This window comes from Podarcis melisellensis, assembly GCF_964234715.1.
Source record: "Podarcis melisellensis genome assembly, chromosome: 14".
NCBI classification, from domain to species: domain Eukaryota; kingdom Metazoa; phylum Chordata; class Lepidosauria; order Squamata; family Lacertidae; genus Podarcis; species Podarcis melisellensis.
In genome coordinates this window covers 16,158,267-16,174,948 of record NC_138546.1, presented here as the reverse complement: position 1 = coordinate 16,174,948, position 16,682 = coordinate 16,158,267, and the positions used below count along the sequence as shown (strand labels likewise).

At 44.7% G+C, this 16,682-nt stretch overlaps 2 protein-coding genes across 4 annotated transcripts in view; both read right to left on the bottom strand.

Moving 5' to 3' along the window:
* The window catches only part of IFT140 (intraflagellar transport 140), a 281,216-nt gene that overhangs the window by 142,123 nt on the left and 122,411 nt on the right, over window positions 1–16,682 (bottom strand). The gene's annotated exons all lie outside the window — the stretch shown is intronic.
* LOC309356534 (uncharacterized protein) lies at window positions 1,611–11,328 on the bottom strand. 3 transcript variants are annotated; one of them, XM_081888063.1, is made up of 8 exons: window positions 10,906–11,328; window positions 9,039–9,203; window positions 8,281–8,407; window positions 6,537–7,558; window positions 5,347–5,525; window positions 3,887–4,021; window positions 2,129–2,908; window positions 1,611–2,067 (listed from the first exon to the last, which is right to left on the bottom strand). In XM_081888063.1, the coding sequence occupies exons 4-7, from the start codon at window positions 7,021–7,023 to the stop codon at window positions 2,522–2,524; spliced, it is 1,188 nt and encodes a 395-aa protein (XP_081744189.1). In that variant the 5' UTR covers window positions 7,024–7,558; window positions 8,281–8,407; window positions 9,039–9,203; window positions 10,906–11,328; the 3' UTR covers window positions 1,611–2,067; window positions 2,129–2,521. The 3 variants fall into 3 exon arrangements, with proteins under 3 accessions (XP_081744189.1, XP_081744190.1, XP_081744188.1); XM_081888064.1 differs by lacking the exon at window positions 8,281–8,407; XM_081888062.1 differs by lacking the exons at window positions 8,281–8,407; window positions 9,039–9,203.

Here is a 16,682-nt window from a genome sequence, read left to right as displayed (position 1 = left end):
TTGTTTGTTTCTATCTTCAAGATTTTATATGGTGCTTGTATTCGCACATGGGACTGGAGAGAGCGAGGGTCCTGTGTTTTGATCAGCTACTGCCCTCTGCTGGTAACCCCCTGCACTACAGCACCTGGTGTTTATTATGCTGCAGAAACATTCTGCTGGTTCAGTAACGACTAACTTCAGTGATGGACACGGGTGGCGCTGTGGGTTAAACCACAGAGCCTAGGACTTGCCAATCAGAAGGTCGGCGGTTCGAATCCCTGCGACGGGGTGAGCTCCCATTGCTCTGTCCCAGCTTCTGCCAACCTAGCAGTTCGAAAGCACGTCAAAGTGCAAGTAGATCAATACACTCCGGCAGGAAGATAAACAGTGTTTCCGTGCGCTGCTCTGGTTCGTCAGAAGCAGCTTAGTCATGCTGGCCACATGACCTGGAAGCTGTACGCCGGCTCCCTCGGCCACTAAAGCGAGATGAGCGCTGCAACCCCAGAGTCAGCCACAACTGGACCTAGTGGTCAGGGGTCCCTTTACCTTTTAACTTCACTGATAAGCCTTTCAGTACTGCGATGGCCACATTTTTGGACCTACGGGCGCATTTACAAACCACAGAAACCATTGTTGTGGGCACAACAACCAAGCTTACACAACCAGTCTATGGGCTACAAAAGGACACTTCTTCCCATAATAATTTTGGCAGGGGAGGGGATTATTTGGGTCCCAGTGGCACCCTGTTCCACATGCTTGGGCATCATGCATACTGCAAAGAGCAAACGCTGCTCTTTATTATTTGTGTTTTCCCTACATAAGCTTGGGGTGGGGGCAAATAGAATGTACCAGTGTTATTAGTACCATGGTAGCAGAGGTAGCAGAGGTAGCCCAGCAGGGCAGATGTAGTGTTATGTGGTGCCCCATAGATATTGTGCTCAGGTTAATTGTGTATAAGACTGCAGCTTTACATGCCCTTTTGACACATATGGATTTGTTTTGTGGCATTTTGCTACACCCCTATGATGCAGTGGTATTTGGCTTTGGGCAGTAAAAACCTGTCTTAAGTTTCTTTGTGCTGTTTTATTAAGGTGAAGAAGCCTTAGACAAAAACATGTGCCTTTTTGCTTGAGGGCATAGTAAGTTATATTGACAAGAGCGAGGGGAAAGTGAAGTTCCTGTTGTGTTTCCAAGAATGCAGGTAAGTACAGAGCGGCTTCCCAAGAAAAATCTGGGTAAAAACAGAAGTCAGAAATGTGAAGACAATCCAAACACACATTGCTGGAGGTGCAATGAAACCAAAACAGGTGTATTTACATTTCTGAACTGTGCAAAAATAAAACCTCTCTGTATAACAATTATGAACATTATCTTTTTATGTATGTTTTGATCCAAACTTATAAACACTGTTCTACAACTTTTAGCCAAATCTTCATGTATTTTCTGCAATGGTAAGATTTTTTTTTAAAAAAAACCAACATGGGAAAATATCTAATCTAGCTACATTAATTTTATACTCATTGTAATCTGTCTTCACTTTTTGATTTATTTAACTTACTGCAATGTGAAGTTTATATGGTTTATAAAACAGTAATTTTAAAAAAGAACAAATTATGAAAACAAGGCACACATGTGTAAATAGACAATTTTATTCTGAACGTGGTTGCACAGGGCCTTGATACAGGTCATAAGGGACAAGGTACTCCCTAACCAATCCTGTGCAAGGTATCCCACAAAGAATTGGGACGCAACTCACACCCAGCCTTTGCCAGCATGCTGCCCTATGCTGGCTGTGACTGTAGTCCTAAACACCTGGAGGACATCAGGTATGCAAAGGCTGTTCTAACCCCATTTACTTTGCAACTGCCCCTGCCATACGAGTTTGACTTGCAGGATTTAGTGTATGTGTTTTTCTAGAACCTGCAGATCTACTAACCATAGCCAGGTGTGAAAGACATACCGTATTTTTCGCTCTATAAGACGCACTTTTTCCCTCCTAAAAAGTAAGGGAAAATGTGTGGGCTGCCCCCCGGAGGCTTCATGGGCTGCCCCAGAAGCCAGAACAGCGAGACGGAGCGCTGCGCAGTGCTCCGTCTCGCTGTTCTGGCTTCTGGGGCAGCCCGTGAAGCCTCTGGAGGGCAGCGGGAACTCTTGTGGGAAGTGGGGGGCTCTGTCCCTTCCCCCACCTCCCAGAAAAGCCCCCAAGAACCGCACTCCCTTTAAAGAGCATGCGGTTCTTGCGGGAGATGGGGGAAGGTACAGAGGGCAGCTTACCTGCGCGCAGCCTCTTCCAGACAGGGGGAGCCTTCATCCCACTGCCCGGGAGAGGCTTCAGTGGCTATCCCAGAAGCCAGAACAACAAGAGGCTATCCCAGAAGCCAGATCCCTCTTGCTGTTCTGGCTTCTGTGATTCAGAATTTTTTTTTCTTACGTCTTAGGTGCGTCTTATCGTCTGGTGCGTCCTATAGAGCGAAAAATACAGTACACTTAGAACATAAAACAGCTCACTCATTACCTCTACTGCCATCCCCGTAGTCCTTGGTCAGATAAGCTCCATCTTGAACTGGCTGAAGCTTGGCAAGGGTGGCGAGGGTTCAGCCACATTGTAAGGAGTGCAGGGGGCATGGGCAGGGACCGCCCCGTGGCCAACAGTGGAGCTGAGCTGCTGCAGCGTCATGAGAAGCTCCTGTTGGAAGCGCTGCTGCTGCTCCTGTTGGCGTTCCAGTCGGCACTGGCGCTCCAGCACCATATGCACAGCCTGCGCAAGCTTCTGGACCTCAGTGTGCACTGTGTCCAGTTTCTCTGCAAGTGGCTGAGGGTTGGCAGCAGGGACCAAGGAGGTAGTCATCTGAGCTCCCCACTGAGGATTCTGATGAACTGGAGGGTAGGTGGGGTTAAATGTACAAGTCTGAGTACTGGCATCTTTAGTCTAGAAAGGGAAGGGGGAATCCAAAAAAGAATAAGAAATGGCGTATTAAGTTGTGGGTGAACATATCGGACGACACAGCGATTCTTCAAACAGCTCTTGTTTATTCACAGGCCAGGACAGAACTGAACTGAAGGGCTCAGTCAGCCTGCTTATATAGAGCTCCAGTACCACGTTACTGTAACAACTTTCTAAAACTATCCAATCACTGAACGTCACTTTTGATCCTTCATTTGCATAACTATCTACAGTATCCCCCTGCTGGCCCAGGGTGAGAACTTCAGTACATAACACGGCAGGATCACCAAATAGTTATTCTCTTCTTCAATTAATGACTCTAGCTCAGGAGTCACAAACATCACAGGTGCCAGGATGCCTCCTCTGGCATTTGCAGGTCTTCATAAATATCCCCTCTGAAATCCACCAAACACCAGGGATTGTTAGCTCTTCCTGCTCAATTCCTGTTTGCACCGTCTCAGCTTCTCCTACTTTGAACATGCCCCCTTAAAACATGTCAATATTTCACTGGGTTGGCATCTTACCCTCTGTTCAGAGGAGAAGTGCAAAGAGGTTCTCTCTGCGAGTGAGCATGGTGGTGGCTGATGTAGCTGCCTCCCCCCTCCCTTGTTGCGAGGGGAGAGGGAGAGCACGCCCACACCATTTTGTGGCCTTGTCTCTGTCTCTTCCCTTTCAGATGATGTGGCAATTACCCCATGCCCTCACAGCAGCCATTTTGTAACTGATGCCCATGGCACTTTCTCAAAATTCCAAGCATTCCCCAAAAGGTCAGTGGCCCCCTGCCCTAACTCTTCTCCAACTGGGTTCTGAAGTTCTTACAGACTCTCTTACCACCTCAATGCACACAATCCTTCAACTCCCACCCCCGCCCCCCCAAAAAACAATGAAGCACCTTTTGCTTGGGAGCCTTTTCTCTTTCTGACATGTATCGCTATTAAAGCATGCAAACTCCGCATCACTTACGTCTGCAGAGCAGCCGGAAGATGCCATCGGGACAGGAGTTGTCCCCCTGGAAGGATGGCCAGTTGGCTGCACCCTCACCATGAAGGGCAAACTGGGTGTAGAACCAGATGAATTCTGTCCATTCTGTACATTTACCTAACGGACAAGGGAGAAGACTATTTCAGCTTAAGAACTGTACAGTGGTGCCCCGCAAGACGAACGCCTCGCAAGACGAAAAACCCGCTAGACGAAAGGGTTTTCTGTTTTGGAGGCGCTTCGTAAAACGAATTCCCCTATGGGGTTGCTTCGCAAGACGAAAAAAATCTTGCGTCCCCCTGCGGGTTTCTTTCGCTTTTTTTGCCCTTTTCCTAAGCCGCTAAGCCGCTTATCAGCTGTTCCGCTGATAAGCCGCTTAACAGCTGATCGCTGGAAGCCGCTTGACAGCTGTAGCGCTAATCCGCTAAGCTGTCAATGGGCTTGCTTCGCTAGACGAAAAAACCGCTAGACGAAGAGAATCGCGGAACGGATTCTTTTCGTCTTGCGAGGCACCACTGTACTTCCAGAATATGAAAAAAGTGCAGGTGGGAACCTTTCATTCAGTTCAAGGGCCACATTCCGTTCTGGGAGCGAACTACATCCCAGCCATGCAAAAGGCAAGAGGGTCGTCTCCAGTCACTTTCAATATGTCTACTCTGAGTAACACTTGGCTAGATACAATGCAGAGGTTTGGCACTCATGCAGCACTTCTATCCATCCTGCATCCACCCTGTGTATATTTTGCTCTAGGAGGCTTGGTCTGGTCACAATTGAGTACAGTGGTGCCTCGCAAGACGAAATTAATTCGTTCTGCGAGTTGTTTCGTCTTGCAAGTTGTTTCGTCTTGCGAAGCGCGGATTCCCTGGGTATTAACGGTTTTAAGAAAAAGGAAACAAACTCGGAAGATGTTTTCGTCTTGCGAAGCAAGCCCATAGGGAAAATCGTCTTGCGAAGCAACTCAAAAAACGAAAAACCCTTTCGTCTTGCGTGTTTTTCGTCTTGCGAGGTACCACTGTGTACAACTTCCAAAGTTAACACTAAATACATTATTTCTGAATAATTAAATAAAAATTTAAAATTTGTTCAGTAGCACCTTAGAGACCAACTAAGTTTGTTCTGGGTATAAGCTTTCATGTGCATGCACACTTCAACTGCATCAGACCAACACGGCTATCTACATTATTTCTGGTAAATGAGCCACCATAGCCACTAGAGGACCATGAAAATTTGTGTCCCAAGCTTTTTAGACTGGTCTACCCATGCGCTATCTGAATCCAAAGGGGAAAAATCAGCTCTCATACCCCACTGAAGGACACCAGACCCATCCTTTCTACTGCTCTAGGGGTTGCATGAAACTACTCAAGAATAATAGGGCTAACTTGGGATTCTATTCTGGGCTTCCAATCATGGTCATTTCTGTCTCTCTCTCTCTGTGCCCTTCCCACCTTTTTCTGGAGATGCATGGCCCGGCCTACGATCTTCCTCTTCACAATCAAGGCGGGATTCCGGGCAGGTGGCAGAAAGGCCTTCCCTTTGCCATTCAGATTATGCTGAGGAACTGCAGGTGCAAATGGAGTCAAGCAGCTGGGCGACACAGAAGGTTTTGGCCCTGGGCAGTTGTCACCTGGAAGTGAAGAAGAGAAAGAAGTGGAGGTGCCTCAGGGTCATCCCAACAGAGAAAAGCAGGGTAGCAAACCAATATGGTGCCTTCCAGATGTGCTGATGGGGACACATGGCCAGGAACGTGTGATACCATTGCTAAACATCTGCACTGGCTGCTCATCTGCTGCCAAGCCAGGATTAGGTCCTTGTATTGATTTACAAAGCCCTGAACAACTCAGGTCCAGGGTACCTTAGGGATGGCCTGAACCCTTAGATTGATCACTGAAATCATCTGCAGGTGTGTTGATGGCTGTCTCCCAAGTTGGTGAGGCTCATTTGACATCAACACGAAACAGAGCCTTCAGTGTTATTGTCAGTCCAGTGCGATGGAATACTCTGTCCATGGAGAATTGGCAGCTGCCTTCTGTTTCAGCCTTTAAACACCTGAAAACTTTTATCTTCCTCCAAGCCTATGCAGACAATTAAGAATGCATCTTCCCATAATTGTTAATTGATTCATTTATTTTTAATGTGTTCCTTAGTGCTGTCAATCACCTTTGAACTCTCCCATCAGTGCTGATTAGCCGATAGGCACTGACAGGAAGCCCCACTTGCAAAGAAATTTGCAGCAAAGTCTGTACCTGCCCCACACCAATGTTCACATACAAGTGTGGGGCAAGTGGGAGCAGTTTCTGAGGAACAGCCTCATGGGCCAAATTGGGACATGTGCCAGGACGAATTAGGCCCATGGGTTTGGTGCCTTAAGGCCCATGGGTTTGCTGCCTTAAGCCCTGGCCATTAAGGGCTTCATAGGTCACACGGCACTCAGAACCAAAATAGAAGCTATTACCCCTTAGAAGTGCTACTAAACCGCCACTCACCCTCCAGCCCAGAAACCCATAGAAAGTGGACCCTGGCAGCCTGCACTTGCAGAGGGTGGTTGCTGTGAGCAAAGGTTGTGGGAGTTTTCTTAAACAGGCCTCAAGCAGAAGCCAGCAGCACATGTGAACAAAGAGGCTGTGCAAAGCTTTACCCATATTCTGGCCCAGCTGAGATCCGCTGGAGAGGCCCTCATGGGAGGCACTCTGCTTCCCAAACGGCCCTCCATCCTTGCTCAAGGAAGTCACGCTAATTATTTTGATGTGCTCCTCGCCATCACAATGGCCGTTACAAGGCGGCACCTCATAGCTTGGGCCAACTCCTGCCACAGAGCCAGCAGGCTCTCTCTGCCCATGGTGCTCAGTCTCGTTTTCCTGCAGTAATTTCCAGAGCTGGTTGTCCTCCCAGCCAGTTTGGTCCACAAGAGTCTTCCTGCTTCCATTCTCGAGAGCAGGTTGCAGAAAAGAGACAGGTGGGGGCTGGCTGGGCTCAACGTTCTTGCGCTTAAGGAACAGGTAGATGGCTTGCGGGGTGACCCGGATGTTGTCCAGCTCCAGCACCTTTTTGATCTTGCGGAAACTCAAGCCGGCTTTGCGCAGCTCCACAATCCGTTTCTTGGCATGGTCGTCTAAGCGACCCATGGTGGGGCCAAGGACTTTGGCCTCTTCCTTTAGTCAAATGGACAGTGGCTACATTCCAGAAGAATACGCCGTTTTCAAGGTAGGGTACGTTAACAGCCAACAGAGACCTTGATGTGGACGCTGCTAGATTAGCAAGTCAAACAGGCAAAATGGTACTAGGGAAACAACCAGTGTTCCTTCCAAGGTCAAATGGTCACAAAGACCGTTGCACCGTCCTATAGAAAGCCACTGCAAAAGTTAAATCCATTCTGAAATCCAGCAGCAATCACCAGCTCCTGAGCTGGCCAATGGTCTTTTCCATGGAACAAACACTTGTGTATTTTTGGATTTATATCTCTCCTTTAGAAGATGGGCAGGGAGTTAATATATATATATCCTTTTCTGTAGCAAAGGAAGACTCCAATAACCCTTAGGCAGGAGTTAACAGCATCAGTCTAACCCTGTCCACTCAATGCCCACACAAGGAGAGAAGCCATCCTGGGAAAATCCCTCTCTGATTTCTTGCAGTTTTCTGTTTCTTAAGCAGAACTTTGGGCTGGAAGAGAAAAAAACAAGGATAGAATAAAATTGTTCTCATTAAGACAAGAAGGAAAGAGAGAATAGGGCTCTATCTGGCGGCTGCTTCTGAACACCTAAATGGACCATCTGGCTGAGGATTAGGTAGCTTTCTAACTTCAGGTTTCCCCTATGATCACACAAACCAGGGTAGCTACCCTGTGGCCTTCCAGGTGGTGTTGGATCACAACTCCCATCATCCCCAGCTGTTGGCCATGCTGGTGAAGCCGATGGGAGTTGGGAGCCCAATGACACTGGTCTTATTGCGTACATTTGTTTCTAACATCTGTTGATTTTAACGATAATTTGGTAATTTTATTATGTCTGCTGTTTTCGTTGCTATTTTATACCATTTTATGGAGAGTACTTAGGGATTTTATTGCAAACTAAGTGAATATAAATGCTGCTAAATAAATAAATGCCTCTGGAGGGCCACACTGTTAGCCGGCCCCACAATATTACAGGATAAGCAGCTGTGCACTTATCTAAAGCACTGTGATTTGTTTACTGTAGCAGGGCCTGGGGGCTCAGATGGCAGCAAAGTAAAATCAAGCAAGGTTGACCACCAAGTGGAACAGAGGCATGCTCTGCCCCAGATCTTGACACCCCAGATGGGGGATGGGGCTTTTCTTAAACTAAGGGCCTCATTCCCATCTGGGCAGGGGCTTCAGAAGCGGGCAGAGCAATGGATGCAGATTTTACCTTTGCAGAGTAGACTAGTTTCTACAGCCAGCCCTCTATTTTTCATCCAGCCAACAAGAAGCAGTATCAGAGATTATGGACACATTCCAGCCAGGAAAAAACAACAACCCAAAACACTCCAAGACAGCTAGGAACAAAGTAGGGTTGGTGAGAGGCATGGCCAGAGGAAGGTATATGGGGCCACACAGAGAGGCCTGGAGGGCCACATTTCCCACATTGCTTAATAACATCCTACACACCATTTCTAGAGCATTTTGTCTACGTAGAGTCTTCAGAAACAAAGCCTTGCTTCTATGGTTCTCTGCCCTGTTAGGAGGGCATTCAATGAAATGTGTGAATTGTTACTCATGTTGCCACAACAAGCTTTCAAAGTTAGAGAATGTTTTGAAATTCAAGGAACACACGCGCACACACACACACACACACACACACACACAACCTAGGGAGCCAAAGAAGGTTTTTTTTTACAGATGATGCCACAGCAACGATGCACTTTTGTAGGCCAAAAGCCAGGCCTGTACAGACACATTTCAAACAGTACACATTGTACAGAATTCATGGGTTATTTGCCCTAGAAGTGAATTGTGATGTTGCAAGGATCTCTTTTGAACAGATTCATGACAGTGGGAGTTTTTCCACAGGATCAGAGTCCACCTAATTACACATCATTACAACCTTTCAGAGAAGCTTTAACCTAAAGACAATGCTGGTTATCCCAAGGAAAGAAAGCAAAATACAATCTGAGCTCTTTGACATACACTTTAGAGGAGGTACAGCAGTTTTCCCTTTACAATGATGGTTTAAGGGTTGAGAGAGAAGTCTAGGGGTTCACAGCTGCCTGGAAGCTTCCACTTGGGCCAAGGAACTGGTTACTGTGTTATTTTAGGTAGACTAAAATCTATAAAGGCCAATACCATTTTCTCCTGTAATAAGCACTAACAATAGATATGTTTCATTATCCAAATGTAATAAATGTCTCCAGCCCAGGGAAAATAGACTATCAATTTTTGATAGTAGTTGAAACCCTAACCCTGTGGGCATGTCCAGTGATATTTTCTTTTTGGTCCAAAGATGTTATTCTTATCAATTTTGCACTGGCAAAATCGTAGAAATTTGCAGATGTTCATGTACTTTTAAATTATATTTCTATTGTATGCTGCTTAATGGCAGAACAACAATAATAGATTTTACATGTCCTAATGGTCACTAAAACCCTGGAACAATAAAAATGCACCATCTACTGTGCAGTGGTCTGATGACCTTACAAGTCCTTGCAACATTTGAGTGCACTTTCTATGAACACCAACTTCATTTGAAGACATATTAGGACATCTGGGTGGCACATATTGATCTATATGTACAAACTAAGATGACTGTATTGATGTTTAAATGTATTATTAATGGCAGCTTTTTTCTATTTTCCTTTACACCCTAGATTAGGATGAACAAGCAGCTAAAGCCCTTATAATGTTCAAACTGTTGCCTAGCTAAGTGGAATGTTACCAGGAGACATAATATTCCTTTACTAACTGCAGTGGGTTGGCTTGTTAAACACAGCAGGTAAGATACTACACTAAGAAAACAGAAGATTTTACTGTTAGGCAACACTTATTAAAGAGTTATACAACATATAAGAAGGTACACTTAGAATCCCTGAAGCTGTCATTTGTTAGGAGTATAACACAATCCTATTTCTCCTAAACTGGCTTCTTGCCCGAGGGTACATAATCATCAGGGATTACAGGTTCTGCTGCATTATTTACCTTGAAAGCTAAGAAAAATCTGTTGAAGGAACTGTATGATCTGTATGTCTTCCTATATTTTAATAATCAAGCCTAATTAAAAGGTCACAATGAGGTGCACAAAATATTTTGAGTTCATCAGAACTCCTCACCAAGCCGAATGTGAAGCAAAATAAATAAAGAGTGGGCAGGAAGTGATAGGGTTTTAGGCTGCAATCCTTAAACATGTCTAACCTGGAAGAAGGTCCCATTTAACTCAGAGGGAGATATTTCTGAGTAGACATACGGTACCTAGGATTACATTAATACACTGCCCAGGCTTGTGCCTAGTGCAGTGGTTTGGCTTCACCCCAGGAGGTACCTCCATTGTCTTTTGGGACAGACAGATGCCAACAAAAATAAATGTACGTATTCCGTTTTCTACTGCAGCTGGCATGCAAGTTACATAAGACTGAATGTGTGTGTGCTTTATTTTCTAGCCAGGTGAAAAATTGTGTTATTTCTGTTTCTATTTATATCCCGACATTCAAGTTTGAATCTTTCCAAGAGAGCTCTCTTTTATTACTTGGGATTGTAAACTAAGAAGAGTTAACTGCACAATCTTATGCATGCCCAGTCAAAAGTAAACCCCGTCGAGTTCAATGGGGCTTACATCAGGTAAGCAGACAAGAGAATTATAGCCTAAAAGGTTTTGATTAATTCGGGGGAAACTTCCTCGCTCCTTTATAGATGTTTATTGCTAACATTAGCATTGATACCAAAAGGTATTACCCGGGGGTTCCTTTTAGTTTGTTTGGTGATGGACAAAACAACAACAACAAAAAAAACTTAGCCGCGATTTCTGCACAATTTAATAACAAACGACGAAAGCAATGAGACAAACCTGCTAAAATACAAAGAGCCCTTCACCAAATCTTGACCGAAGAGGCGATCTCCATGCCAGCCAGGTGTGCAAAGCTATCCTCTGCACGCTTAACCATATGCTACTCCCACGCGGATCTCATTCTCTAAATTGGTGTAAAGTTGCAATCTTCATAGCCTCCTTCTGTTCAAAACTGTTCCGGCTGCTTCAGAAAGGATCGCGCTGCTAAGAGGAGAAACGCCGCTCCGCCAACTCAAATGCTCTTTTTGCACCTCTCTAACCCCGAGTGCTTCGGTTCTGCACAGCCTGGACTAAGCAGCAGCAACGCTCCAAACTTACGCCGCCCTTCTCCCCAACTTTGCACAGTCCCGGGGCTGCTGACGAGGCTGCAGCAGCTGTTCGAAAAGCTCCAGCCTTCTTTGTTTGATTGGGGGAAAGCCAAACTTCGCAAAGCCTGCTGGGAACAAGGTTTGTGTACTTTAGAGGGAGGAGGAGCTCCTCTGTAACCCTTTCAGGGAAAAAGGTCAAAGGGAGAAGCAGCTTAACCCTTGCAGGAGCAGAGCCGCCTTCATTCAAGGTTTATGTAGGATAAACGTTTGCTAATGTTTGTTTGTTTGTTTAGGCAAGTCTACCCAGACATTTTCCCAGTAGTGATGTATGGAAGTGAGAGCTGGACCATAAAGGTGGCTGATCGCCGAAGAATTGATGCTTTTGAATTATGGTGTTGGAGGAGATTCTTAAGAGTCCCATGGACTGCAAGAAGATCAAACCTCTCCATTCTGAAGGAAATCAGCCCTGAGTGCTCACTGGAAGGACGGATTGTGAAGCTAAGGCTCCAATACCTTGGGCATCTCATGAGAAGAGAAGACTCCCTGGAAAAGACCCTGATGTTGGGAAAGATGGAGGGCACAAGGAGAAGGGGCGACAGAGGATGAGATGGTTGGACAGTGTTCTCGAAGCTACCAGCATGAGTTTGACCAAACTGCAGGAGGCAGTGGAAGACAGGAGTGCCTGGCGTGCTCTGGTCCATGGGGTCACGAAGAGTCGGACACCACTAAACAACAACAACAGCCCAGAAATAATTTTATTGCTCTATTATTATACAGTTGTTGTTATTATTTAAAATTACATCCTGCCCTTCCTTCCCAAAGAGCCCAGGGAAGGAAATAGGTGCTCAGTTTAAAAGCTGAACCAGGTGTGGCTCACCTTTGACCCTCCAGGTGCTGATCAACTACAACTCCCATCAGTGCCAGCAGGCATGGCCCATGGCCAAGGACGATGGGAGTTGTAGTTCAGCAACATCGGGGGGGAGGGGCAAAGGTTCCTCACACCCGTTGCATGTGCCTGAGCTTTCTATAGAAATGCCACAGGTTGCCGCTCTTGCATAACATGGCATTTCACCTGCGCTGCTTACAGTCTTACTCTTCCAGTATGTTTGTGGGGAAACTTTGTTTCTCCAGGTGTTGCTGCAACTACAATTGCCATCGCCATTGGCCATGTTTAACTGGCCCTCATAGAAGTTGTAATCCAGCAACTGATGGAGGGCAAAAGGTCCCCACACCTTGTTTAGATGAAGTTATGTTACTAAAGATAAACCAATATGCTGTTATCACCCCAATCTCTTCAGCAGTGAGTTACTCCAGGGGTTCCAAGCACTTTTCCAGGGTTTGGACTCTTGAGAATGAAGGTCACTGGACACTGTGGTGTCTTTAGAATATGTGGCTTTATTTGCACATATATACAACCTGAGCATAATATGAAGGGGCTCACAGCATTAGTACTCCAAAATACCTTGCTCCTCCTCTAGTCACTGCTTTAGACCCACAACAGAGCAAGGTATGTATCAGTCTCCAGCTTCCAACTAACACTAACTAACTAACAACTAACACACATCTCTCTTGACTATTGTTCTTCTAGTAGCAGCTAGGTGAGGGGATTCACAAGAAAGCTCACCTATTTGCTTCTATGGCACAAAGCAGCCTCTTTTTGCCTGTGCTAAATCATAGTACTTAACTAGTCAGCCAAAGCCATTATATTGACAAAGGAACTAGGTTGTCAGCTTCCCCTCATAGATACAGGATCATGGTTTCAGAGGGAGAAGTTTGAGTACAGTGAGAAGGGAGTAACACTGTGAGGGGGGGGGAGTGGTTGTCATAAACAATGGTAAAAGTTTACTAAAGTGGGAGTAGAAGGACACAGAGGGAAATGGCACTTTTACATTTGAGTAAAGCAGGGATGGAAAGATACTGAGAACAAGAGTGTTGATTTTAAACAATGGCAGATGTTTCAATAGAGCGAGCAGGGGGCACCACTGTAGGGTGTGTGTGTGTGTGTGGCAGTTTAAAACAAAATTAAAGTACAGTACATTGGCTATGATAGAATGCTTCCTTCAAACCTATTTTCAGCTGGTGGGGATACCCTATGGGCACAAATGTGCCTGCAGCTGAGACATTGGTGACCTTAAAAGTGATTATAACATTTTACATTTAATAAATAAATAAGGTCGGTTCCAAACGAATTAGCTGAACTTGGGTCCCACTGAAATTTGTCAAACAAGTTCGTCATGATTTACAGTAACTCAATTCCCACTGAAATCTATGGGAATTTAGACTGCAGTGAGGTGTGTGATGGTTGCTTTGTTTTATAGCTGGTAAGTAGGTTTGGTTTGTTGTACTGGACATTAGTCATGTCATGTCATTAAATTGTAACATATTCACAGGTAGCTTTGTTGGTTAGCTACCTATAAAGGGGGAAAACCCCCGAAATAACAGTGGTGTAATAACTTTTTTGGAACAAACTAAAAGTCACAAATAAGATTTTTGACTAATTCTCAGGCATGTGTGCTATGACAGAAAAAAACGTAGAATCCACATGTAACAAAATACATAAATAGGTTTTAAGCAAAGACACAAAATAAAAATGTGTCTGTCTGTACAATCTGCCAACTAAAGATAGCATTTCATGTATTTTATGAAGTTGACCCTACTCCATGAAAGTTCACACCAGAGTAAACACTGTTTGCCACATGCCTCTTTTATTCTGCTGTTTTAATCCCTGCCTGCTTGCCATACAGCTGCTTATTGATCACATTTTATCCTAACCTTCCCCCAAGGAATGCAGGACATTTATGAAGTATCCTATTTTATCCATGCAGCAGCCTTGTGTGGGGTAGGTTAGACGCTGCCTACCGAAACTCACAGGGTTGTTGAAAGGATAAAATTAGTAAGGGGGAAGAACAACGCATGCCACCTTGAGCTCCTTGAAGGAAGAATAACAACATTAAAGGGATCTGGGCAGGCTCTAAGCATTATCCCTTAGCCTCCCGTGCCAGGGGTCTCAGCAGGCCTTCCCACTGAGTTTATTAAAATGTTTAATGTCCAGCGAACTGGACTCCTTGGCAGGTTTTGAATAAACATTCACATTTTTTTTTTATTGATAATAATCAGCTAAACAGTTTGAGGATCTATACAACTTTGTAACATGCAGAAAACAGCATTAGAGAAACCAAAGACTGGAACTGAGAGAAGTCAAGCCTGGGGTGGGGTTCTGTGTGGGAGGGGGGAGGGAGGGGAAAAAGGGGGGGAATAAGGATGATATTGTAGCACCCTGCTTGTGGTTAACGCTTAGCTGGAATGAAATATTCAACGCAGCAACAGAGAAATTAAAATAATAATTTATTTGTCAGACAAATAAATGAGAGGCTCAGTGGTATATGGTTACCAAGCTCTGGCCTGCCTCCTGCCATTATGGCCAGCACTTATATTCCCTTAATCCAGCCCCCTTTGCTCCTCCTGGGGCTGCCTCTGTTCAATCAGCCTGGTTGGATTTCCTATTGGCTGATTGCTATAACTAATCACAAAAAGATACACCCATATCCTCCTATCCTTATAAGGGAGACAAAGAGCTATATATTTGACATATAAGTAATAATATATCTTACATGGAATCTTAATTACCAGCTCACCTCTTGCCCTATTGCCTTCTAAAACAAATGTTTAATCTTACATTTTTATGTTCAACAGATGTCAAGGATCTTGAGTTCACATCAACATTGAAAGATCTCCTTCATTTGAGGGTCTTTTAAACAAATGCCTGACAACTATATATCAGAAGTGTTCGATGGCGTCTCCTGTCTGGCAAGGGGGGGCTAGGCTCATTTGCCCCTCTGGTCTCCTATTGCAATATGACTCTATGAATCTAGCATTTCTTAAATCCTTTGCATAATTACATTTAAGCCAATATATTTAAGCTAATATATTTCATACATTATCATATATAGCTTTTTAGAAGGATAAATCTCCTCAAAGTAAAAGGAAGGAACAGTTTACAGCCTCAAAATAAAAAGTGAAGAAAAAGTCTCTTCCCCTGTTTACACTCCCCCCCTTCTCCAGCCAGTTGTTTTTCAAAACCATTTGCTCTTGGCCTTTCAACCTTAGGAAGAAGATATGGCTCATTTTACTGGGAGGCACATTGGTATTATTTTACTATTTACCCATTCTTAATAGTGTTTTTTCAGCCTTGGGGCAGCATATGTAATTTCCCATCAATGGGGCCCTCTTGTCTTAGGAGAAAACCTCTTGCCAAGGTTTTTTTCTGCCTGGCATGAAACCTTTGAAAATCTAAGCCCATTTAATTTAGGAACCTGATCAAGATATAAGCCAATATAAGTCTTGATTAAAAATGCAGTCTATATTCAGATGCCACATTCCCCCCTTTCAAGCTCAAGGACCTTGCTTACCAAGCGTCCTTGATAGCTTGATCTTTATCATATTCCTGAGGTAAAGCTCTGTATAGGGCCATGATATGAGGTAGAGTTTCATTCGAAATCATCTTGCTAATTGTACTTCTAAAACATGAGATGATACATGGCACCATACATAAAACCATTATTACTACCGTCAAGAAAAACAAGCAAGACAATAATATCCCTTTGAGTCCCGCAACATTAGGTAACCAATTGGTGAGCCATCCCATATCCCATCCTTCCCATGTTTATACTTGGACATGTGCTATATTCTCCATCTTTGTAGCCAACACACGGATTGCCTCACCATTATCAGAAATGTTAAAGCAACAGGCATTCCCTGTCAAGTTCAAGACTCCACATAGGCCTCCCTGCCTGGCAAGTACATAATCCATTCCCATTTTCAGCTGCATAATGGCGGCTCTACTTTCATCCAACTGTTGTGCAATAAGTCTCAAACTCTGGGCCGTTGCATTGGTTACAAGTTCCACTACTGCTTGCAATCGAATTATTCTGTTTAGTTTATAAATAGGATCCCGTGCCCCTTGTATGAGCTCACCAGGATTCCAGGAGGCAGGATCATAATAGGCTATAATGCGCTCTGGCGGCCAATCATCAGTACCGCTCCAACTTTGGGTACTTCCTCCTGCTATACGAGAAATATCAGCATTCCTTCGTGTTCGCTTAGCTGAACTAGTGGGCATAATCCACATTGGTGGTAATACCCATCCCAGGAAACAAGTCCCACTCCATTTGGAAGGGAGTTTCTTGTATGCCCATTCTCCACATATCCACCACAACCATCGGGTCTGAGGTTTTTGGTACTTGGAGTACAGAAGGCGAAAATATCAAAAGAGGTAGAGAGTTCACAGTGCAGTATGTTAGATTGCCTTTTTCTGTCACAGTTATGTTCCACACCACTTTCCATGCATAAATAAAAGGAGGTGCACAGGGCAAGGTATTCCGAGTTCGATACGTAGTACCGTTTGCCCAGGTTTGACTATTCTTAATATAATCCCAAGTATAGTGGCAATGAGAAGAGCCTATCATGGTA

Excerpts from the sequence above, each read along its gene's own strand:
- LOC309356534 (XM_081888063.1), bottom strand. The coding sequence starts at position 7,023 with ATGGGTCGCTTAGACGACCATGCCAAGAAACGGATTGTGGAGCTGCGC. Across the intron at positions 5,526-6,536 it reads TCAGCTGGGCCAGAATATGG|GTGACAACTGCCCAGGGCCA; the intron begins GTAAAGCTTTGC and ends CTTCACTTCCAG. Across the intron at positions 2,909-3,886 it reads CTTCCGGCTGCTCTGCAGAC|ACTAAAGATGCCAGTACTCA; the intron begins GTAAGTGATGCG and ends TTCCCTTTCTAG.